The sequence below is a fragment of the Epinephelus fuscoguttatus genome, linkage group LG20 (assembly GCF_011397635.1).
Source record: "Epinephelus fuscoguttatus linkage group LG20, E.fuscoguttatus.final_Chr_v1".
Classification (NCBI taxonomy): Eukaryota; Metazoa; Chordata; class Actinopteri; order Perciformes; family Serranidae; genus Epinephelus; species Epinephelus fuscoguttatus.
Window position 1 is genome coordinate 5,299,935 of NC_064771.1, and position 25,339 is coordinate 5,325,273.

General features: G+C 40.4%; 1 protein-coding gene and 1 pseudogene across 1 annotated transcript in view; one reads left to right on the forward strand and one right to left on the reverse strand.

Annotated features, from left to right (window-relative positions):
* Positions 1 to 25,339, forward strand: part of ryr2a (ryanodine receptor 2a (cardiac)) — a 254,922-nt gene that overhangs the window by 208,254 nt on the left and 21,329 nt on the right. Inside the window, exons 90-102 of the mRNA XM_049562736.1 lie at positions 2,255 to 2,335; positions 2,641 to 2,729; positions 3,988 to 4,116; positions 4,550 to 4,654; positions 11,076 to 11,157; positions 14,554 to 14,712; positions 14,850 to 15,004; positions 16,834 to 17,049; positions 17,199 to 17,471; positions 18,968 to 19,174; positions 19,276 to 19,587; positions 22,564 to 22,631; positions 23,194 to 23,344. Coding sequence (XP_049418693.1) covers positions 2,255 to 2,335; positions 2,641 to 2,729; positions 3,988 to 4,116; positions 4,550 to 4,654; positions 11,076 to 11,157; positions 14,554 to 14,712; positions 14,850 to 15,004; positions 16,834 to 17,049; positions 17,199 to 17,471; positions 18,968 to 19,174; positions 19,276 to 19,587; positions 22,564 to 22,631; positions 23,194 to 23,344 — 2,027 coding nt within the window. The remainder of the gene's footprint in view (positions 1 to 2,254; positions 2,336 to 2,640; positions 2,730 to 3,987; positions 4,117 to 4,549; positions 4,655 to 11,075; positions 11,158 to 14,553; positions 14,713 to 14,849; positions 15,005 to 16,833; positions 17,050 to 17,198; positions 17,472 to 18,967; positions 19,175 to 19,275; positions 19,588 to 22,563; positions 22,632 to 23,193; positions 23,345 to 25,339) is intronic.
* Positions 5,297 to 6,094, reverse strand: LOC125880368 (high choriolytic enzyme 1-like; annotated as a pseudogene).

Genomic DNA, 25,339 nt, shown 5'->3' on the forward strand with positions numbered 1-25,339 from the left:
TGTGTGTGTGTGTGTGTGTGTGTGTGTGTGTGTGTGTGTGTGTGTCTGTAAGTTATTTCTAACTTACTCAGAACGCTGCTCTGTCACTTTCTGACCTGCCCCACCCAACCTGCGGGTTGCTTGTCAACACACGCATCACTATTGGTAGGTGTATAAGTAAACAAACAAACAACAACAACCACAAAGATCATTATTCAGTCTCATATTACATTTGTGGGAAGTTATTACAGTTTAGATTTTCACCTTCCCACATAGGTAATAATTTCCTACAAATATAATAGTTATTACATTTGCGGAAAATTGTGTGTTACGTTTGTAGTAGGCAGCTGCTATTACGTTTGTGGGAAATTTATTACCTTTGCAGGATTGTTACATTCAAAGCTGCAGATTTGTATTACGTTTGCGGTTTATTACGTTTGTGGGCTGTTATTACGTTTGCGGGTGTAACACTTGAGTTTAGTGTTTTGGCCATCTTGGTTTTTGCAGTCGGAAGTGACTATACTTGGACTAGAGGCTGGAGCTGTGGAGGATCGAAGGTTGGATCTGACTCATAGACAATAGGTACCCCTCACAGATAGCCTAGTCACACATCACTTTGTCCAATGACAGAATAGAGCATTAGCGCACAGTCACCTAAACAACCACCACATCCTGCACTGATGATGTAGTCCTTGTCAGGGGACGCATCAGGACAGCATCAGCGTTTACAGAAGATGTGGTCAGCTGTGTCCCAGACCACCTTGGCATGTGGTTTGAGTAATCAGCTCACAGATCTTTTTGGTGTCCATTTACATGTGTATTTAGCACTGTCTAATTTTGATCTGATCACCTGAGACGCATGGTAATATGAGGTATAAACAGGGCCATAGACACTCAAACTGTTTTCTGTACCAGCTGTAAACATGTTTATTTCTGCCAGCATTTTAACATGGGGATCTATAGAGACTGTCACACTTGGAGTCAGCCTCAAGTGGCCATTCTATGAACTGCCACTTGGATATTTCCAGTAAATATCAAAATAAAAATTGTGTGTTTTCTGTTTAAGAAGTTACAACGGTAGGAAGATAGAAAATACTCACCCACCTTACGTCTCCAGTCTGATCTTGAGTGCACAGCTGATAGGTACGTGGTTTGTTTACATGACGTAACAGAGGGGCATATTTATTGGATTTAGTGTGGACAAAGAGCTCCAATATTATGCGATGCAACGAGATAGTCAGACGCTTATTTGCTGTTGCTGTTATACTTGGGAGCAGCAGCTGAGTTAAGTGCGACACCTATTGGTAAAATTTGGTGTACTGGTCCAGTAATTGGTTTAATATCAAACCGGTTTGGAAATTCTTACTTCAGCAAATGTCAGCACGAATTCAGACATTTTGTGCCATTAGTAAAGCTAAACCTCTGACATTCTAGTGGGGCGGGTCTTTAATATGTTGTACTTCCACTAAACTGCCTGCATTGAAAGAAAAAAGAAAACTGCACTTTCAGCCTTGTTTCAGACCTACAGATTTTCCTCCCCCAGCCCAGTCCAGTTTGTTGTCATATTGTATGGATGTGTTCTGTTAATGTTTCTGTTATTGTATCGTGTCTCATCTTCACTTCTCTGCCCCTCTTTTCCTTTTGCATTCCTTGGTTTGAAGCAGCATTTTAGCACAGTCAGAGCAGCTGTTCCCAGTGTATTTGTAATCTATGCAGAATCTACAATGGCGAGCAGTAAGCAACATCTATTTTTGTTTAATCAAAACTGCTTTGACACAACATAAAAATAAACTAAACCCAGTCCTGACTGTAAAATGCTGCAGTTTAAAAACCAACCCACTTCAGTCCACCACCAAGTGCTGTGGCTGCCCACTGTTCATCCAAGAGTGTGTGTGTGTTTGTGCGTTAGGTCAGAATGGTGTATTATGACCCTACACCTTTCACTGACTGAAAGAAAACATGGGGGATTTCCTCGCATAGCACCATCTCTTTTTAATACTTCTTCACTCTCCATCTTCTTGTATGTCTATCCCTCTCCTATATGTCGTCTGCTTCTGTCTCCCCTTTTCTCTGACTTTCTTTATGTGTTTGTGTGTCTGTTTATATGAATGTGTGTGTACATTCATGTGTGTGTGTTTGCACTTGCCCGTGTTCTCGTGTGTACGTTTGTGCATACCTATGTATGTGCTCGTGCATATGTGTGTCTGCATGTGTGTGCGTGGGTGTCCGTGTGTGTGCATGTATGTGTATGGGTGTGTTTCTTCTCTCCGGCCAGGTGAGAAGGTCATGCAGGATGATGAGTTCACCTGTGACCTTTTCCGCTTCCTGCAGCTGCTCTGTGAAGGACACAACTCAGGTGTGTATGCAGGTTCTGTTATTCATTGAAAAAAAACTGATGGAAAATTTGTTTCTTCAACCAACATGTCAAAACTTTTTTCAGTGTCTTTTTTAACCCACTGAATGATGCAGATTTACTAAGAAGATGATCCCTTATATTTTTGATTCTATAAGCTTTCCTCTGTGTGGATTTCATTCAGACGTCTGAGGCATTACATAAAATGTCACGCAATAATTTACAGAAATGTTACGTCTACTTTATTGATTAATTTCCACACTTTTTACAAGCGCAAAATTGCAATCTTTTGCAATATCATGTTTCAGACTTCCAGAATTACTTGAGGACGCAAACAGGCAACAACACGACGGTCAACATCATAATCTCTACTGTCGACTACCTCCTCAGAGTACAGGTTAGCTCCTTTTGTTCACTCCTGCTACTTTCTAATATGAATGTATTTTTTAGGGGTGGAAATCATTAGTTTCATCACAATATGATATTGTATTGGTTATTGCCGACATCACAATGTCTGGCACAATACAATTTCACTTTAATTCAGGGGCCCCCTTTTTTACTTTTTGCCACCAAAAAAACAAAACAGTAATTTTAGATAATAGAAACTGGTTAAATGTTTTAATGTTTATTTTAAACTGATTCCACTAACATACACAAACAGCACATGGGATAAGTTCACCCTCAGGGCTTTCAGTCAGAAAGCCTCTCCTAAAAGCCCTTTCTGGAAGAAATCTTGTATTGTAACTGTTGGGATCTTACGGTTCAAAGTATCAAAATGGCAATCAGAAATAGAATCAGAATCAGAATTGGTAAAAATGATTAATTATGTCAAATAATGTGATTTAATTTACATTAAATCACTTTGTGTGGCACCATTCCCAAGAAGGAAAAAATGAGAGCCAATTAATGAAATCTGTTTCATAAAATACACTAAACAATCAGTTTGGAACTCTGTTTAATAATTAAATTAATAACTATAACCAAACGAGAAACAAAATACACAAATCTTAACTGGTAGCTAAAGAGGTGTGTGTAGTTATGAGTATGAACACAAAGCCAAAGGCAAATGGCTGACAACAGGGGCTACAAAGGGGTTGGCCACATCAAAGATGGCTGCTGAGTTACAGACCTTGTTGTGAGCAGTTTCATGTAGGAACTATTTTCTTTCTACCAAACTACTGAGCTAACTAGGTTTGTGGGTGGATGGATTTTTGATTTAAGGGTAAACTGTTCTTTGGAGCAACACAGTTTATTGTTCCCTTTATTCTCCAAAGACATGGGATACAAAATAGTCAAACTGACAGTGTGTTACTTGTTTTACTGGATAGAAAATCCCCTGGGCTAAAGCAACCCTGATGAAAAAAAAGGTAGTCAAAACAATTTTTTTAACAGGCTGACTTTTATTTGTTTCTCTTTTGGTTGTTTTACTGAGATTGCTTTTTAAATGTAAATTACACTTTGATACATTCTGCTCCACATTGGTATACTGCTGCTTCTACTGCTACTGTTACCACTATACTAGGGATTATCATAATCAAAACTGTTGAAACTCTGTCTTCAAATAATTTATTAATAGTTAATCTGTCTAATTTTTGTCTTCTTTTCTTCTCCTTGTCTGACTGCCCCTCCCCTGCTGCCTCCTGACCCTCCTCTAGGAATCTATCAGTGATTTCTATTGGTATTATTCAGGGAAAGATGTAATTGATGAGCAGGGCCAGAGGAATTTCTCCAAGGCAATTAATGTGGCCAAGCAGGTGTTCAATACACTCACAGAGTACATCCAGGTATGAGAAAAAACTGTATTTGTCATTGTTAATACTGTTATATACTGTAGAATGAACTAGTATTCTCAAATGTTGATGAAAAGGTCTTTAATAATCCAAAGTGAAGTTGTTTAAAAGTCATGATTAGTCATTAGGTTTTTTTTTGTTTTTGTTTTTTTTTTTTTTACTTCAGATCATAATTTGGGGAAATGTTTAAAGTCACAGTTATAATAAGAAAATTATTATGTTAGCCATGACCATCTGTTTTTAAGTTGGATAAGAAATTAGTGATCCTACTTTGTAGGATAATGGGCAGCTCTAAAAAGCAACATAACACTGATATTCTACAGTATGTGTAGGCTGTAACTGTGGCTCATTTGAATGTAGGAAAGCTACTGAGTAAAGGTATTTGTTGGTTGTGATGTGATTGTGATTGTTGCTGATGATGTTATAGGGTCCGTGTACTGGCAACCAGCAGAGTCTGGCCCATAGTCGACTGTGGGACGCTGTGGTTGGGTTCCTGCATGTCTTCGCTCATATGCAGATGAAATTGTCTCAGGTGAGTTAAAGTCATTATGTCTTGCCAGTTTGATCGATGGACCTGTCTTACACCCTCTCTTTACCCTTATTCCCTGATTTCACATTTCCACTGTAAACTAGCTAATAGAGGGCTGCATTTGGATCCTGTGGGTCCCAGCTACTCCTGATCTGTGTGTTAAAGTCTGTCTCTGTACCAGCCCTCTCTGTGTGCCTGTCATTCAGGCTGTGCATGAGAGCATGTGGCCTCACTTGCTTATCACACCCATGTTAGTTAAACCGCTTACGTCATAGGCTCCACCATAGCTTACTCAGTCACTACTGTTGTTGGAAGTTAATTTACATGCAGAGAGTGAATGAATTTGAGTGCAGTGAATTAAAGATGTGGGGGAAAGGAAGAAGGACAGATGGCAGAATGAAAGAGGGAATGAAGACAGATTAATGCTGCTGCCCAACATTATTTTTATTTAGTTTGCATTCAGCTTTATAGCAGGTATTTTAGACATGAGGAACAAAATGATGTCACAGAAAGTGAAATCCATAGCTGATGATGATCACAGGCTCTAGTAGTTTTTGATAAATAACTGGATAGATAAGTGGAAAACTGTTTTTATTGTTATGCTGAATGAGGACTTTGGATTAGAATGGATAGGAAGTTTTGTCGTTAGCAACCATAAAGCAGGTTGATCCTCATGATGTCCCAGTAGGACAAGCCCTGCCTCTGGCCGATCTGGACGTTGGGGTCGGGGATGGGGGTGATGCTGTCCCTGCCATACTGGATGGAAAAAGCTGTTCTTCCATAGTGCATGATGGAGGAGTAGTCGTAGGGAGTGTTCAGGTTGTTGGTGTTCTGTTTGTAGAAGTTGTAAGCCATCTGTGGGTTGATGTTCTCCCAGTTAATCCTGACGTAGTAGTCGCGGTCACTCCTGGTCTGCTTGTGCCGGAAACCCAGAGCGTGGTTGATCTCGTGCTGGATGATGCCATGGTAGAGGCAGCCCTGCTTATTGAGAGAGAGCACCTGTCTGCCTCCCTGTCTGCCCAGAGCCGAGAAACGTCCGGCTCTGTTCTCGATGCTGATGAAGTCGTACTCATTCTGACGGGGGACGAAGTGGAGGCAGGTGCTGCTGTGGAAGGCCTTCATGGCGTTGTCGATCTTCTGCCTCTCCTAGCTGGTGAACTCACTGCTCACGGTGAAGGGGATCATCGCCAGGCCATTGGAGGCTTTCCTCCACAGGCAGATCTGGGACCAGCACATTATAGCATTTCTTGATTTGGGAGCCAGCAAGTCTCCTTCCAGCAAGATCTCATCCGTGGCGTTGTTGGTTGTCAGGATCCTGGTGCTGATGTCGACAGTGTCTTCTTTGTCCACTTGGACCTCTGCTCCACTTCCTTCCTCTGTGAGAGAATGAGCCTGAGAGAGGCCGAGCAGGAGCAGCAGCAGCAGGCTGGCAGAGAGAGTCATCTTCAGGGTGGCTGTGGAGCTTCTGTGGAGAGTCTGCTGCGGAGAGACTCCTTGAAGCTCGATGTTTGACTCAGTTTAGTCCAGACTCTTTATACTCTCCTCTACAGGTGTGTCTGCAGGAGGATTATGGGTTGGGGTCCTCACTGCTAGGCCTAAATAAATCTGTTCAGGGAGGACTCCACAGACAAACCTATTGTTTCAACATGGTTTGTTAACTCTGGTCATTTGATGGATGAACACAGAGGGGTTACTGGGTGGACATGTTTGACTAGACATCTTAAATTGTTTTCAACCAAAAAGACTACACATAGATGTGAAACCAACTTTTTATTTTATTTTCTTATTTTGCAAAGTGAGATAAGCAGAGCTGAACAATGACTTGATGATGTGGAAATTGTGTGTAGAAATGTTCTCAGCTGCACTGTACATCATTTGAAAATCTTAACATCTCTTAATTTATAGTCTCAAAAACTTTGACACTACAAATAAGTAATTTTGGAGTTTACAGCCAGTTGGCCCTCCCATCTCATACTGCTCATAGGGCATTAAGAGATAATTGCAAGTACAGCATTTAACATCTCTCTAGTTTAAAACATTTAGCCTGATAGTCCACCATTAATATTTTCATCCCATCTTGTCAATGAAAATTATACATAGATTTTGTCTAAGTGTTAATCATCGAGATCTATTTTTAGCTGTTCGATGTCTCGTCTTTGTCATGGAATAAAAGGTCACTGACAAATAATTTTCCTCATAGTTTTAATTAACAAATTTAACACTGCTGGCCAAGTATGCAGCTGTTCAATAAAAAATAAGCTTTTGAATGTCATTATAATATTTAACCCTTTTCACACTGCACTTAGCTCCAGGCTAAGGCAGCTGTTAGCCTGAGGCAAATAAAGCTTTTTTACACTAGTACAATCCTGACACATTCCAAGTTGGCTAATCCCAATTTTAACCTAGGGCTTGCTGACCCTCCTCTAGAGCAGGGTTAGCTTTTAATTTGCGGGGTTATCTCCTGCAAATTGACTGAACATGAGAGTTTAAGTTGCTAATGTGAAATTTACCTAAGGGAATTAGCGTCCCTTTTTTGTTGCCAATCACACAACTTCTTGGTCATGTCATCAGTGTACTTTATGTTTATGTTGTAACCATGCCAACTACTACTAACCAAACCAACAATATCTCAGGAAGAGACTTGCTCAAAGGTGAAACAACAGACATCTTCTTTTCAATCTTTCCTTTCTCTGCTGTTCATTAGGGTCCGGGTAGCTAAGCTGCCAGGACACTATTGTAATCCTAGGTATTCTTCTTCTTATTCTTTCTTCTTCTTCTTCTTCTTCTTCTTCTTCCGAGGAAATCATACTTCCCATGGGTGAAAACTCACCAAACTTTGCACAAAGGTCCAGTCTCATGCCAGATATCCTCAGCTGTAAACTCAAGCCAGTAGTCCTGATGGTGGCACTACAGCAAGCGTCTAAAGTTCAAAACTTTGAAAATTCATAACAAATCAACCATATGTGCTACAACTTCACAACTTTCATCAAACTGTAGCCCCAATACTGAAGAAACTTTTGTAAACCTATTAAAAATTATGAAGTTCATCACTCTGTTTTTTTTTTTCAAAAACTGTAAAACTTCTTAAACCTATCTCCTCCCACAATTTTTGCTCAATTGACACCAAACTTGCGACAGAGCATCTTCAGACTGTCCTACAAAAACTACGTTTCTCAGATTTTTGATTTATCAAAAATTGAGCCTACAGTGCATCAAAATGTAAACGGTACTGTAAACATATACACGCAAATTCTTGCTAAATAAATCTTCAATGTTCATGAAAAAAATGACAACATTCTAGAGTCATGGTAGATGATGCGTGGCAAATTTCAGAATTTTATCTCAAAAACTGAATTTTGGACAGCATTTTGAATTTTGCTCTAATGTGAACAATTGGAGTCAATGTAAAAATGGCAATTTTAAACATCAGTTTTTCACTTATGGAGGAAATCAATCATTGTTAAAATAAATTACCAACATCTCCATGCTGTCTAGATGCAATATGTGTATTTTCAGATTTTTGTTTCGATAACTGAATTTTTTACAGTGGTTTGAAATCTGCCTTTCCATGCACGGATGGCTGCTTTCCTACACAACAGTGAATGGCTTACTCAGTTTGTGAAGCCACTGTTGAGTTGCTACTTGCCAATTAGCTCAGAGCGGTAGATGACCGTCTTAGGTTCCAGAGGTTGCGGATTCGAGCCTCAACTTGTGCAGAATCCACATTGTAATGTAAACATGTTCTTGTGCTCCAGCTTATTGCTTAAAATTACCTGAGCGTGACTGATCACTGTGCAGCATCTTCAAGTTTTTTTTTTCTGTGAGAAAATCTGCCTTCTCATGCTTGAAAATAAACCAAACTTTGCACAAAGATCCAGTGTCAATACTTCAGTGTGAAACCATCTGAGGCTTCTTACTTTGCACATGGCTCAACTAATTAAACATCAGTTTTTCACTTATGAAGCAAATCAATCATTGTTAAAATAAATTACCAACATCTCCATGCTGTCTAGATGCAATATACAGTGGTGGAAAAAAGTTTTCGGACACCCCATGCCTTTGTGAAATATTGCATTAAGAATCACTCTTAGGTCTTCAAGTGCAATTTCTTTTAGTACAGTCACAGCCAAAATACTAAATAAATCCTAAAAAAGCCATTAAAAACTTAAAATTGATTGGTTCCATAAAAATACATAAGAAATTTTGAGTATTGGGTCATTTTGGTACCAGTGATGAAGGTCGTTCTTTTTATTAAAAGACACAATTTTTGTTGCCAAGCTTCATGTCTACATAAAGCCAGCACATCTGAAAGTTCTTCAGACACAAAAATGGCTAAAACAAGGAACCTAACGCAGGAAACACGCCTGAAGATAAAGATTCTCAGCCAGGAAGGGTACAGCTGCCGCCAGATAGCCAGGAAGTGCAGATGCAGTCCTTCAGCAGTTGGATACACTCTGCAGAAATACAGACGAACCAACAGCTTGGAAGACAAACCAAGATCTGGGCGTCCAAGGGTTTCTTCAGCAAGAAATGACCGCATCCTGATCCGCATGTGCAGGCAAAACCGCCAAATGACATCACAGGAGCTTCAGCAGCAGTGGTCAAACCAAACTGGTGTCCAGTGTTCCACCCGCACTGTCGTGGCCGACTTTTAGATCATGGCTTAAGGTCCTACAAGGCTATCAAGAAGCCCCTGATCAATGAGAGACAGAGGTTAGCGTCGTTGGGCCCAGGCACACAAGAACTGGACAGCCAGGAATTGGAAGAAGATTTTGTGGTCAGATGAGTCCAGTTTCCAGCTTTATCTTCCTCCTACTAATGTGAGGGTACGCAGAAGGCCAGGCGAAGCATTATCTCCAGCATGTACAGTACCTACTGTCAAGCATGGTGGAGGCAGTATCATGGTTTGGGGATGCATGAGTGCTGCTGGTGTTGGTCATCTCACTGTCTGTGATGGCACATTGAACTCTACCAAGTATTGTGCCATTATCGAAACCCACATGCTCCCTTCTGCGCGTGCACTGTTCTGTCGAGGTAAAAACTGGATGTTTCAACAAGATAATGCCCCTTGCCACACATCCAAGGCCAGTAGAACTTGGCTGCAGGAGCACAGTATCCAGGTCTTAGAGTGGCCAGCTCAATCACCGGACATGAGCCCCATTGAAAATCTGTGGTGGATTATCTAAAGGTCTGTTTCAAAGCATAAACCAAAGAATTTAGAAGAATTAAAAGCAGTAATTCAAGAAGAATGGGACAAGATTACCCCTCAACAGTGTGAAAGGCTCGTGGGGAACATGCCAGCCAGGATTAGAGCTCTACTACATGCCAATGGCAGGACTACTAAATATTAATTTGATGATGTGATGGTTTATTTATTTTTTGTTCAGTTTTGAACACATTCTCTGTTATTTGTTGACTTTGATACCGACAATGTTGAGAACTGACATATTGAAATTGTCAAGAATTTAGTTTTGTTAGTTTTTCTTGTAAACAATAAACAAAAAAATATAATTTGTATTTGTTTGTATCTGTCTAATGCAGCCACACCTTTTGAAACACAAAAAATATATTATGATGATAATATATATATATATATATATATATATATATAAATATTTCATGATAATATTTGAGATAATATATGAGATTGTGTAAAATTTTAAGAGTGTCCGAAAACTTTTTTCCACCACTGTATGTATTTTCAGATTTTTGTTTCGATAACTGATTTTTTTTTACAGTGGTTTGCAATCTGCTTTTCCATGCATGGACGGCTGCTAAACCTGCACGTCTGGCTCAGTCAATTTGTGAAGCTACATATGAAATTGTCACTGACTAATTAGCTCAGTGAGATAGAAATTGATTCTTAGCCTCAGAGGTTGTGAGTTCAAGCCTCAGCTGATGCAAAAGGCAGATTGTGTTGCTAAATTTCTAAATGTCTTCCAATTCTTCTGCTTGTTGCTCAGAATTTCCTAATTGCCCATACCCGACCCATCGCTGCAGAGCAGCTATAATCTTCTTTTGATGTTTCAGCACCACTCTTACATTAAGCCCTGCTGATGCAACATCTTAGCATTGCTGATGTAGTTTCTTTATTTTACAATGTAAACATCAGTTACATGTTTAAATGGACATTTAACCCAGGGCCGGTAGAAGTGCAGTGTGAATCACATAGCCCTGGGTTTAGGTACGTTTAAAATAAAAAAAAAAAAGTGGGGGGTGTGTAAAAAGGGCTTAGAATAGACAGTGTGAAAAGTTATTTTTTTAGACTGATGACTTATGGAAAGCATGCCACTAATGTAATATCTTGATAAATATTGGCTAAATTGGTCAAATTCTCTATAGAAAGTAACTACGGTAGAAATTGAGTTCTCTTTCCCCCTCTTTCTTTAACCATCTCTTTCTTTCTCTCCCTTTTTTACCTCAGGACTCCAGTCAGATTGAGTTACTGAAGGAACTAATGGATCTTCAGAAAGATATGGTGGTCATGCTGCTCTCTATGCTGGAGGGTAAGTTTGCTTCCATGAGTACTCCTGTACTAAATATTGAAGCAGTTGTGGCTTATTGACAGAGCTGACACCATGACAGAAACAGAAGATCATGAGCACAAGATCATGAGGTCATCACAAGGGTATTTGCCCAGTTTACTGAAATTTGTGAAATCAGTCTTGGCAGTGTTTTTGTAAGCCTCCCTCCACTCAAAAATGTGTTTTTCTTCTATTTATGTCCCCTAAAATGTCTGACCACCTTACTGAATCTTGTATCTGTGCAAAGTTTGTCACCGGAGAATTGTTTCCACATTGCTTTACTGAAGGGGAGGATGTCTGTTCACTTCTTCAGAATATGACATTCAAACACTAGATTAGTAGATTACTAGATTACTAGATTGCTAGATTACTGCAGGTACATCACTGATATGAAAGCCAATGGCTGTGTAATACAGGAAACACATAAGGACGGGGAAACAGTCTTTGACACACCTCCAGCACAGAGCAAACTGTCAGTACAGAAAGCATTAGCGTAGTGAAAGTTTTGACAGCAAACATGGTGGAGTGAATAGTTTCTGGACCAGTGTAAACTGGACCAAAGTGAACACAATGTAACATCATGGCAGATATCGTATGTTTCACAACTAATGCTCTGTAAGCCACTACCAGTAAACTACAAGCTAACAAGCAGCATACACAAATACAAGGTGCAACTACACTTGACATTCTGATACATCTGGTAGTCTCTGATTTTGTTGTCCAACAGACTCCTCATCTGAGTCTGGCTGTGACTGTTTCCTCCAAGGCTGCTCTGTCACCAGTTAACCTAGCACTAGTATGCTTACATGTGTAACAAAACATCGATCTGGATTAATGTATCGATTAAATGATCAACGAGCCAATATCATCTTTGAAAAGTGAAAACATTGCTACATGTTGTCGTCTTTAAAATATACCTTTATGTTGAGTTCCTATTGCACGTTTCTGTCACCATTTCCATCCAACTGCACCTCCTCCCTAAACACTGACAGTGCCAGCAGCATAGCACTAGGCAAATAATGGCAAGCAGCCAAGAAAAAGATAAGGGGGGTATTTCCTGATACTGTCTCATATAGATCACAGGCCCCTGAGTTAAATCGAAATAAAATCATTTGTGAAATTGAGACTTTGTGAAATCAGCAAATATTTTCCCAAGAATCCATAATATTGTATTATGATGAAACTTGTGATGACACCCTCAGTATCACTGTTTAAATGCTGGAGAAAGTGGAAACTGAAAGAGACACCTACTGCAAGCTGCAGTGGTGGGCAAGGGTGTAGGCTGGTTCCAAAATTTCTCATTGAGGGAGAAAGAGTAGATGTGCTTCCAGCTCCTTTTCAGAGTTTTTTCTTTTCTTTTTATGTGGGAAAGCCATGTTAAAAAAAATATGAATCATAGTAGAGTATTTTTACGTAGGTTTCTTTAATGCAGGGTTCACAATACACAACATCAGCCCGATTATAGCCCGACATTACGTCGTACGGTGTTGGCTCAGGTCGTGAACAACAATGAGTATCGTACAGGATAACCCATTGTTTCATATCGTGTGGTGTGTCATAGTGGACAACAACCGGTGCAGTGTATGGGACACCTTACAGCGTCCCGACAGAAAGTCTAGCATGTTTGATTTTCTTTTTGTCGTTCCCGACATCTCCCGTCACAGCCGTCACTTTGACCAATAGAAACACAGAGAGATCTGCTGCCATGGACAACTGTAAGTCAGCAACACTCCAGCCTTTTTGATATTTCCTTTAGGGACGTTACCACAACAGAGTAAAAAAGAAAAGTGATGGTGTAAAACAACAGAGGCACTTCAGCAACCCAGTTAGTACTGCCATTAGCATTAGGCTAGCAAAGAATGTTATTTCTTCTTAGTGGAAAGGGATGTAAAGTAATACAATTCACAAATAGTGTTTGGGCTTTTATGTACCACAACTGCAGAGGATACCACCTTCATTTGAAACAGACTACATTAGAAACTGGTCTTTATTTCTCATTCCCTCTGTATTTTTCTACTTCTACTTTTAATCCGCTCCCATTTGCCTTGATAAAGTTAATGCGTCACGCCATAATTTTAAACTTAACACCTCTTGTATCTGTTTAAAATTAAAAGCCCCTTATAATTCAGTTGAGAGAATCCCTTCATTTTCAAAACAGGCTTTTATTGTGAAACATGAAGGAAGGATTCGGTAACTCGCATAATTGTCATATGGTACTTCAAATGTAGCTCCTCCCATTTGGTGGCGCTTTCTATGTTACTACAATAATATTTCAGCTGGCACATGAACAGACACAGTGACTGAAATAATGGTATTGACATCACACGTAAAAAAAACAACCAGGGATGATTGGTCGTGGACCATTTTGCAGTCTGTCATGTCTGTCGGCCAAGTCAGGGCACGATTTTATGACTCCACAATCGCCTAATCTGTTATGACTGTCGGAACAGACAAAAATGTCATGTAGTGTGAACCCAGCATAAGACGTGTTTGGAGGGGAACTTTAAGTTTACTATTGCAAAGTCTTGATCGTCTCTCAAAAAAGCACATATGGCTATCAGAGGGCTTTATCTATAGCGCTAGATAGGCCAGTGACAAAGGAAACAGACGTATCTGTCTACTTTCATATTGCATAGTAAAAGACATTGCATTCCAAGGATAAATGAAACAATGATACTTCTTAAATTGATGTCATGCTTTGAATCATCTCATTAAGCACATCCTAAAATTTTGCCCACTACCATGCATTGTTCTGGATGGATGTCTTGTCGGACAAACTGAAACTTGTTCTGTTAAACTAGTGTGGCAGGTCACTGTTAATTCAGTTGACTGTCATGTTGTCAGTGTCCTACGACAAAATGAGCAGTGTCATAAGCAAACAGGCATCAAATATTGAGTTCTGAAAACATGATTAACCCAGTGAACTTTTTCTGTTGGTCGCCAGTGAAAAAGACATTCAGAACCAGTTCAAAAGTGAAAGTTTTTCCACCGACTATTTAAAGTTGTTGATTGAACATTCACATTTAGAACATATTTCACCGAGATTTGCAATAAGGAGATTTTTCATCCTCTATAGTGTGCAAATAATACCCTATCATCATTTTGGGGCCTTACTAAGAAAGCACATCCAAATTTCTCAGTTGAAAATCAATATGAAATATGGTCTAAATGTAACTGTTCAATCAACATCTTAAAATAGTCTGTAAAAAGAACTTACTTTTTAACCTATTCTTTTCACCATCACCATTTTAAACACCTTTTAAACCTCAAAATGCTCATTGCAAACACTTTGATCAAGGTATTTTCTGCTGTGTATAGTTCAAAATCTGGCATGTTGTGGTGTCAAGGTACTTCTTTTATGGGAAATGTGTTTGGCAGGTAACGTGGTGAATGGCACCATTGGGAAGCAGATGGTGGACATGTTAGTAGAGTCCTCCAACAATGTGGAGATGATCCTCAAGTTTTTTGACATGTTCCTCAAGCTGAAAGACCTGACCTCTTCAGATGCCTTCAAGGAGTATGACCCTGATGGAAAAGGCAAGGCTCTAAAAACACATTTTCTTTAATCATGTTTGTCAGGGGGGAAGCATCAGAATTATATGAATGTACAGTGATTTCCAAAGTTACTTGGAGAAAGCTGATGATGATTTATAGATTTATGATTGAACTCACAGGTGTCATCTCCAAGAGGGACTTCCATAAGGCCATGGAGAGCCACAAACACTACACTCAGTCTGAGACAGAGTTCCTACTCTCGTGTGCTGAGACTGATGAGAATGAACTCCTGGACTATGAAGAATTTGTGGAGCGTTTTCATGAGCCAGCCAAGGTAACAGCCTTGATGTTTACAGATCTTAAAGATCTCTAAGAAAGTCTTAAAAGGCCTTATATTGTCCAACTATAAGCCCTTTAAATCAGTTATTAAAATCTATTCTTAGAGAATGGTTTCAACATCTCAGAGGGGGTTTAGTAGGAGAGCTCTCTGCTTATTTCTATTTCTGTCTCCTTTTTTCTATCTCTTTGTTGGACTGGATAAAGGAGTTGAGGATATTTTTTCTAGCAATATCAGAGTAGAATCAGTAATTTGTAGAATTTTTGTATTTCTTCAGCCTGAGAACCAGACAAAGTGAGGTCATGTTTCAGTTGCTCTGGCAGATGCGTCTGGTCCCCGTCCCATTCAAACACTGGCCAGATCCTGGGCAGGTCAATCACAACTATCTATCTAATACTGATATAATGATTGACAGAGGAGCCTCATTGGTCTCTGCTCTGTGCAGTGATATGCACCATGCTCACAAAACTCAGATCAAAGTGTCAAACAAGGCAGCGCTGATCAATTATGAATCAAGATTCTGTCTCTGCATTGTCTATTTCTCCCCTCAAATGTTTGCAGAAAAGGGTTTCATTGCTCTGACTGATTGTAGGTCACATTTTGTTGCTCTGATTGGTCATAAGTCTATTTTGGTTTTTGGTATTTTGGTCTGCGCCTATTAATAAGGCCAAGAAATGCACTGAGAGGTCTGGTGATTCCGAGTTAGTATTTCTCACAAGTGTGGCACACACACTGTATGGGGAACCCAACATGGGGCATCCCCTGTTCTTGAGCTTCTGTATTAGCAGCTTAATCAGACACTAATTAGCCCCTTTGTTTTGTTGGTTCCGGGGATCATACAATGGCTCTACTTGCTTGAATTACAGTGAGGTGGGATAAGAAAGGCTTAGTATTGAATTAGTTTCTGAGCTCAAGTGGGACAGCACTCATTATGGAGAGATTAACAACATACTGTAGTTTAAATTTATACTGCAACAACTTTTCAGTTTCTTGAATCACATCAGAATGCTTCAAGAGACAGTTATTTTCCTCCTACCTGCAGTGCTATTCATCTTTGTTTTGGTGTGAGCTGATGAGTGTTGGCGATATCTACCATAGAGATGTCTGCCTTTTCTCCAGCATGATGGAGCAAGATGACACTGGGCTTGTGGTGCTGAAAGTGCCAAAAAGTACATTTGAAAAACTCAACAGCAATGTCTTTTTCCAGAAGTCATGACCTAGTTTCTCCAGATAATCCACAAACCTTGTTGTGAGCAGTTTCATTCAGGAACTATTTTCTTACTACTGAACTACACCTGTCAACCGTATCACCACGCAGAAGGAAGCATGCATGTACTGATGCTCACCTAGCACCACTGAGCTAGCTAACGTTACAGCTCAGCTGAGGACGCTATTAATGTTTACATTTTAAGCTGTCACAAGCACAAGCCTCTCATCCATGAGTAGATGCAACTGAAACTGCTGAAATCAAGGTTTGTGGATTATCTTGAGTAACTCAGTCATGAATTCTGGAAAGAGATATTGTTGTTGGATTTTTTAAATGTATTTTTTTGGCACTTTGAGCACCACAAGCCGAGTGCCATCTAGTTCCATTACTGCATATTGGTGAGAAGGCAGACATCTCTACGGCTGATATCTCCAACACTCAGCAACTCACACCAAAACAATCTAGATTTATATGTAGCACCACAGGTAAGAATTTGAATATGTATTTTTGATTTTAGGGTAAACTGTTCTTTTATTAAAGATTTCCAGAGGTTGAGTGCTGAAAAAACAAGCTTTTATGCAAATGAGAAAAAAAAACACTTTGAACTGTGATTTAAAAGGATATTGGCTTCAATGTGGCGGTTTTGCTGACCAACCTATCGGAGCACATGCCTCATGACACGCGGCTGCAGACCTTCCTGGAGCTTGCAGATAGTGTCCTCAACTACTTCCAACCCTACCTGGGCCGGATCGAGATCATGGGCAGTGCCAAGCGTATTGAGAGGGTCTACTTTGAGATCAGCGAGTCCAGTCGCACACAGTGGGAGAAACCTCAGGTAAAGATGGCAAAGCACATCAAACAATTAATATGACACTTGTCATTTGATTGTCACACCACTCCATTTGGTTACAGGACTGAAAAGTGACTAGAAATCTGCAAATTTCCTTCCAGCTCCTTGTTTTCACTAATATATCTTGTGCCCAGGTCAAAGAATCCAAGCGTCAATTCATCTTTGATGTGGTGAATGAAGGAGGGGAGAAGGAAAAGATGGAGCTGTTTGTGAACTTCTGTGAGGATACCATCTTTGAAATGCAGCTGGCGGCTCAGATGTCTGATGCTGGTGAGCGCTCAGCAGTGAAAGAGGAGAGTGAGCGAGAGAAGCCAGACGAGGAGAACCCTGAGATGGGCTTCTTCTCTGTTACCACTGTCCGCATGGCTCTGTTGGCTCTGAGATACAACGTCATGCTGCTGATAAAGGTGAGAGCACACACAGCCCCAAACACAGCTAACAGATTTTTGAAAATAAGATTGTTGTTTTTTTTTTTTTCACGGGTGGGGTGAGAAGATTGATAGAATCTCATGCCTGTGTGTTAAAGCTGGGGTTGGCAGAAATCTAGAAAAGGAAAAAAAAAAAAAAAGGCAGAATTTGGAAATGCACCCTCCTGCTGCTGCTCTCCTCTCTGTATCCTAAGCCCCTCCCACCAGAAGACCATGGGCATTTACACATGCTTCATAGTAACCCAGTGTTTCCCATACATTGATTTATCTAATGTTATATCACTGAACAGTTGCACACAGCACATTTGCTCAACCCCTCCTTGCTCCACTCTGTCTTTCTATCAGACCACAAATGACACAAGAATTAGCTGCTAGCCACCCTACAGTCCCTACATCTCACTCCCCACCACTGTGGACTGCTTCGCAAGAGAGCAGACAGCAGCTCTGGACACGAATCATTGGTTGGTGACTGGTGGCCAGTGGAAGTACCAGTTCTAACGTTTGTTACAGCAGCAACAGAAAGTTTGCTGTGGAATGAGTTGAAGGGCAAACTGTGATTCAAGATTTAAGCTAACGTTACCTACATAAATATAAACTTAGATTAACAGCAGCCATGACCCTTTGGCTCCAGTTAGCAAAAGACTAAACTATTAGCAGCAATTTTCTCTCCATCTTTGAAATACTTTGCCGATATTGACACGTTTTCTTGTGTTCATTGTCTGACTTTCTTTTAAACTGTTTGATAAGTCTGTCTTCCTTTTTTAAAGTAACTTTGCAGTGTATACAGCTGTTGCCAGTGCTGGAATAGCAACTTTCTCTCTGAAATGACCTGTGTTTGGCCAAGGTCTCATATCAGGGGCTAGATTTTCTGAAGCCTAAAAACAGAACCAAGAGGAACTGAATTACAATATGGTCAATGTTTAATGTGGAATTTTTGCCCATTAAAGCCAAAATAAATCTGCCTACTCCAGCTTTAAATATTGGTTATAGTTCCAGCACATAACTTTTGAACACAAATTTTCGCTTTTACAATTCTGTTTTCTGTACAAGTTATAGGCTACAAAAAAGATAACTGTGTTCGGAAGTAAGCTTTAGAGGTGTATTTGAGGATTGGACAATGCCAAGCTTGCTGTCCCCCCCCCTGCTTCCAGTCTTATGCTAAGCTAGGAGTCGGCAACCTTGGGCACCAGTGCCACCATTGGCATGCAGTATGAACTAATGGCACTCTAGCAAAAAGTATGAAAGAGAGTTTTTTTTAAATGTTTATGTGCACAGATTCCCACACATTCATTTAGTTGTGGTGGCCCGTCAACAATGACAGTATCTGCCGCCATGTATTGATTTCTATTTTTGGAGCTTGACCATTCACCGGTTCAATGTGTAAATGCTGGGCATTGAACAGTCCTTGTCACTACTCAGCAGTAAGTAGTTATGTACCACTAAATGGACCAGCTATACCTTTTCTCTTTTTTCAGGTCCTGTCCATGAAGAGTTTGAAGAAGCAGATGAAGAAGATAAAGAACATGACAGTGAAGGACATGGTGACCACCCTGGTGTCCTTCTACTGGTCAGTGCTGCTGGGCCTCCTCCATGTGGCATTCAGTGTGGCCCGAGGATTTTGCAGAATCTTCTACAATACCTTCATGGGAGGCAATCTGGTGGAGGGGGCCAAGACTATAAAGGTTACTACACATAATTCTAAAACAATACAGCAGTGTATGCACAGGTCATTGAAACTAAACACAATAAGAGCTGTTCTTAAATACATAACTGCCTATTCCAGGTGTCAGAGCTGCTGGCCAACATGCCTGACCCCACCCAGGATGAGGTGAGGGGTGAAGGGGAGGACAGAGAGAGGAGAACCTCTGACCGCAGCTCCCCAAAAGAGGACCTGGCTGACCTGGCAGTGAACACCAGTGAGACAGAGCTGCTGTCAGACATTTTTGGCCTTGACTTAAGAAGAGAGGGAGGCCAATACAAGATCACCCCACATAACCCTAATGCCAGCCTGACCGAACTGCTCAACTCCCCAGTTCCTTCCCCAACCCCCCCAACCCCACCCACAGCAGCACCTGAGCTCAGACGGAGGCATCACGTAAGTCTTCAGTTATTTTTTCATAATCTTATCAATCAATCAATCAATCAATCAGTCAATTTTATTCATAAAGCCCAATATCACAAATCACAATTTGCCTCAGAGGGTTTTACAGCATACAATATCCATCCTCACAGCGGATAAGGAAATCCCCCCCCCCCCCAAAAAAAAAAGCCTTGAACGGGGAATGGTAGAAACCTCAAGAACAGCAACTGAGGAGGGATCCCTCTTCCAGGACGGACAGACGTTCTTTCTTTCTTTCAGTCTTTCTTAAATTCCTGTCATTTTCAACTGGTCTCTCAAAAATTGACTGATGTGGTCAATCATACAGAAATACAACCTGTAGACAAAAATCATTTTCAGGAAAAGGAAAAATTCTGGATGCAAATTTTCTGCGTGACAACTGTGCATACTGGGTCCTGTGCTAATTATCAGCGTTGATGTGTTCCAGGTTCTGGACATTTCATGAATGAGGCCCAGTGAATGTCCTTGCCACACAAACCCATCCGGAAAAAGAATATCTAAGAAGCTAACATTAACTACACAATACATAAACAAATTGGACTCCAAGTGCTAGCTGTTGTGGTTAGCCTTGCTCTGGGACCAACATATCACGTTACCTGTTGGTCAGTCTTAACCCATATATTGTCCTTGTTTGGTTGTTGTGGTGTTTGTCGTACAATATTGGGTGCTAGAAAACCAAACTGATAATATGTTCCTCACAAATGTGGCAGCAGCTCTGGGAAACTGTACTTAGGCACAGCGGTGTTCCGAGCAAAATGCTTAAGTCAGCATGCTGACATGCTGAGGTTGAGCAGGAGTGATCTTTGCCATGTTTACTTCTGTAGTTTAGTGTTTGTGTAAGCTAACATTTGCTTGTTAGCACTAAACATAAAATACAGATGACGCTGATGGGAGTGTCATCAGGTTTGCAGTAATTTGGCCATAAACCAAATCATAAACCAAATTACTGGACAAATTAAAATGTTGACCTGATGATGGCACATGAGGAAAAGTAAGAGAATCAAAAATGTTATTTCGGTTCATCCTGAGGGGAACATGAATGTGTGTGCTAAATTTTATGACAATCTATGCGGTCATTGTTGAGGCATTTCAGTCTGAACCAAAGTGGTAGACCGACCGTAAGACAGACATTGACAATCATGACTAAATAAGAAACAATCACATTTAAAGTCCAGGGAACAAAATGCCCTTAGGTATGATGGTAAACCCTTGTAATCTGCATCTTTAGGACTATGTGTGCAGATCAGTGTCTTCAAATTTGATTCAGATGTTGCTAAATCCTGATTAGTGCATCAAATTATGTGACATGTTTTTCCAATTTTCAAGTTCCACCCACTTCCAAGCAGTCTCATAAACACAGATAAAGAAGAGGAACATAAATGTCCTGCCTCAGATTGTCTAAATAATTCTAACTTTGGCAAACAATTTTGTGTTCATGAAGGATACTATCAGCCACAAGAAGAAGCTGATTGAGAAAATAGGTTTTCAGGGCTTTTAAAGGGAAATTTGGGTTCATTTCAACCTGTCTCCTATCGTCCTAAATTTGTTTCAAGTGACTAGTGACATAGAAATAATAGTTAGCATGTTAGCCGTTAGCCTAGATACAGCTGTAGCGTCAGACCTGTTAAAACTTGATTGAACGGGCAAGTGCAAAGTTAGTCCACTAAACGAGCTTTTTCTCCACAAAGACCGCCTCATATCGTTAGGATAAATGTCAGAGAACATATAGAAAACGACATGTAAACGTGTTGTCTTACCTTACCGGTGTGGTGCCATGTTTGTTGTTTACCATTTAGCTAAGGCTGCAACCAGTCCCATTCCTTGCAACAGAGGTATTCCTCTTCTGTGGGCATTGGGGTACAGCATTCACAGGTAACGTTACACCACCGATCTCCAGAACTAAATCCTTCCAGCAGCCATTCTTCCTCTGTCGTCCTCTACCTGTTGCGCCTCTCTCTCTCTCCTCCTCCGTTCTTCAATTTCACGAAGCTCTTCGTCAGTATATTCTGGCTCTAATAAATAAGGGCGGCCATAAAACAATGCAAAATCAAATTCCTCCTCCACAAAGTCAAAGTCTGGCAAAAAGTCAGCCATTATTCTATAAATCTTTCATAAAATAAATGAATGAACCTTTCAGGCTACTGTCCAGTTCTGCCTTGCAGCTGCTATGGCGTGTTCTCACGAGATTTCAGGCACGGTATGAGATCGCTGCTTGTTCTCACGATATTTCGGCCGCGCTTTGGGAAGCAGAGGTAAACGGTAAACACACAGTAAGGTAAGACAACAACTCTGAAGACCACCTAAATGTGGAATGTTAGTATATAGGCTTTCCACATCGAGAGGCGATGGCCACCCTTATTTATTTGAGCCAGAATACACTGACAAAGAGCTTCGTGAAACTGAAGAATGGAGGAGGAGAGAGAGAGAGGCGCAACAGGTAGAGGACGACAGAGGAGGAATGGCTGCTGGAAGGATTTAGCTCTGGAGATCGGTGGTGTAACGTTACCTGTCAATGCTGTGCCCCAGTGCCCACAGAAGAGGAATACCTCTGTTGCAAGGAATGGGACCAGTTGCAGCCTTAGCTAAATGGTAAACAACAAACATGGCACCACACCGGTAAGGTAAGACAACATGTTTACATGTCATTTTCTATATGTTCTCTGACATTTATTCTAACGATATGAGGCGGTCTTTGTGGAGAAAAAGCTCGTTTAGTGGACTAACTTTGCACTTGAAAGGATGCTCATTCAATCAAGTTTTAAAAGGTCTGACGCTACGACTGTATCTAGGCTAACGGCTAACATGCTAACTATTATTTCTATGTCACTAGTGACTTGAAACAAATTTAGGATGATAGGAGACGGGTTGAAATAAACCGAAATTTCGCAGCTTGTATGTATATAAATACAAATAAAAATTGTCTGGTCTGTCTAATGATATTTTCTGTTGCAGTCAAAGAGCTCTACCTCAGAGGAGAAGGAAGCAACAGCAGAAACAGAATGTGAACCTGAGAAAACAGAGTATGTACATATTTTTGTTATGTAATCTGATTACTACAATAGTAACCAGTTACAGAAGAGGTACAACCTGTCACCACTACATGTTAGGTTGGTCATTAGAGTGAAAGATAACAGTCGTAGCCAAAACCAGTCTACACTCACTGTGCAGAATATTTTGACCAAAACAAAAAAAAAAAGAAAAGATAATCCTCAATCCACTTTCTATTTTTTTTTTCCAGAGCTTTCAACCACATTTTAGAGCGAGTTAAGAATTCAAAAGCAAATGTGTTTTGTAGATAATGTTGTCCACAAACAAAACAATTGTACATTCTGAATACTTCAACCTTGTCATTTGCCACATGCTTTCTGTTGAAAGGAAACATGATGATCAGTGGGAATATGTGGAGTTAGATGTAGCGACTTATAAATGTACACACCTTTACTATTTAGTTTTTGTTTGAAGACCATTATTGTAAAAATCATTTATTGGCCAGTCTATTTACTGAGCCTTCCAAAGGAAGCCACAGTGAATCAGCATTTTATTGTTAGCTGTGTGTAAGTGTCATTTGTCTCGTGATTCCAGGAGTGGACATGTAGAGAAACAAGAGAAACAACAGAAGAATGAGAAGATGAAGCCAAAAGTCAGAAGACACCACACCTCAAAGTCTGATGAACCAGATCTACAGGAGTCTGCCTTCTTGAAGAAGATCATAGCCTACCAGAGGAAACTACTGGTACAACTTTTCCATTTATTTAGTGGTAGTGGTCAACTGTCTCTGCTAACTCAGAATTTTCCAGTCATAAACATATTCACACAGTTTTATAGTTTTTGGTTGCTGAAGTCACTGCTCCTGTTCATACAGGCCAGAAATAGGTCCCCTTCATAATGTGATTCTAATGTGGTGAGGACCAGTGTCCAGGATTATCTGATCATCAACCACTTAATTTTCTGCATTCTGCTGAATTTTCCTGCATCAGTTTGCGGTGGAAATGTCTTGATGTTGCTCTGACACACAGACACACTCTGATGATTTCTATATCAAAGTTCTTCAGTTAGATATGAAATCCAGATTGCTGAAAAGAAAAATAGTCTTTTGAGGGAAAGTTTGGTTCATTGACATTAACTTCAGCCTATACATGCGTTATTGCAGGGCTTGTTTTTATATTTTTTCCTGTTGGCTCATAAATGAAATTAATTCACATTTTTTAAATTCAATCCACCGCTTTAAAAATGATAAACAATAATGTTTTGTATAAAAGAAAACTGGGGCGGCACGGTGGTGTGGTGGTTAGCACTCTCGCCTCACAGCAAGAGGGTTGCCGGTTCGAGCCCTTCTGTGTGGAGTTTGCATGTTCTCCCCGTGTCAGCGTGGGTTCTCTCCGGGCACTCCGGCTTCCTCCCACAGTCCAAAGACATGCAGATTGGGGACTAGGTTAATTGGAGACTCTAAATTGTCCATAGGTGTGAATGTGAGCGTGAATGGTTGTCTGTCTCTATGTGTCAGCCCTGCGATAGTCTGGCGACCTGTCCAGGGTGTACCCTGCCTCTCGCCCGATGTAGCTGGGATAGGCTCCAGCCCCCCCGCGACTAATTCTTATAATTATCCTCTAAATCAGCTTTAAATATTCTTAAAGAATCCCAGAGAATAGACAACTGCAGCAGTTGCAGCATCAGACCACGCCAGATTTCTTAAATTAATTATCAGAGCTGCAATGTGAGAGGCACAAACATTATTTTATGTTAAGTTCAGGTTTATAGAAACACATAGAAGTGGGAAAGTAGTTACACAGCTGTCTCCACTCACAATGGGAAGTTGGTGAACCAGAATTAGTCAGAGAAGGGAGATTGGCTCGATTGGTGTTAAGCTTTATGGTGGGTTATTGCCTAAATTAGTGTGGCTGTATTGAGATTTTTTTTTTTTTTTTTTTTTTTTTTTTAAATTTCACAGCAGTGACAAACAATTCTGAGGCTTAGGGCAAACACTATTGTTACCTGGCTGTCCATGAGGGCAGGTCAGGGACACGTGGATGCTGCTCTGCAGGGCCCTTGGTTTGTGTGCGTTAACTGTTTTGGCTGACAACAAGGGAAATAGAAGAGGGATGGGCAGAGGCTCCTGCAGTCTCACAGAATTAAACTCAAATGCATCACGTTTTCAATTGAGAATTGATACCATGGGCCAAACTTAAAAAATAAAATATAAAATGAAAAATAGAAACGGGAAAAGCAGCAGGGCACCCTCTCTGTTTTACCATCCCCTCGCAGCAGCTTAGCATGGGAACATCATCCAGGGAATCTTTGGAAGATACCAGGGCTGGAGAAAAAAAATAAAATTTTAGACACATCCTTATTCTCTCTTGAAAGATTATGTCTCAGTGCAGAAAAGTAAAAAATTTTAAATTTAAATTCCAGTTCTTGACATTATGACCACGTGCACACATCGCCTGTAGACGTGTGTCACTGCATTGTGTTTACATTTCACAAGTGGTAGCTAATAGTATTGTGTTAGCAAACAATGATGGCTTTTATCATGTCCTGTGACAAAATGTTGTTAATTCGAGTAACGTTCAATTCACCTGTTTCTCCTCTCCTGTACTTTGCTCCGTAGTGTGTGGAGGGAGCAGAGCAGAGTCCCGCCCTTTTCAAAACAGTGTGGAGAGAAAATAGCGCAACCATAAATGACAGCAAAACACAGTAAAGACTCTCACACTGAGCTGAAATTAAACAAGTG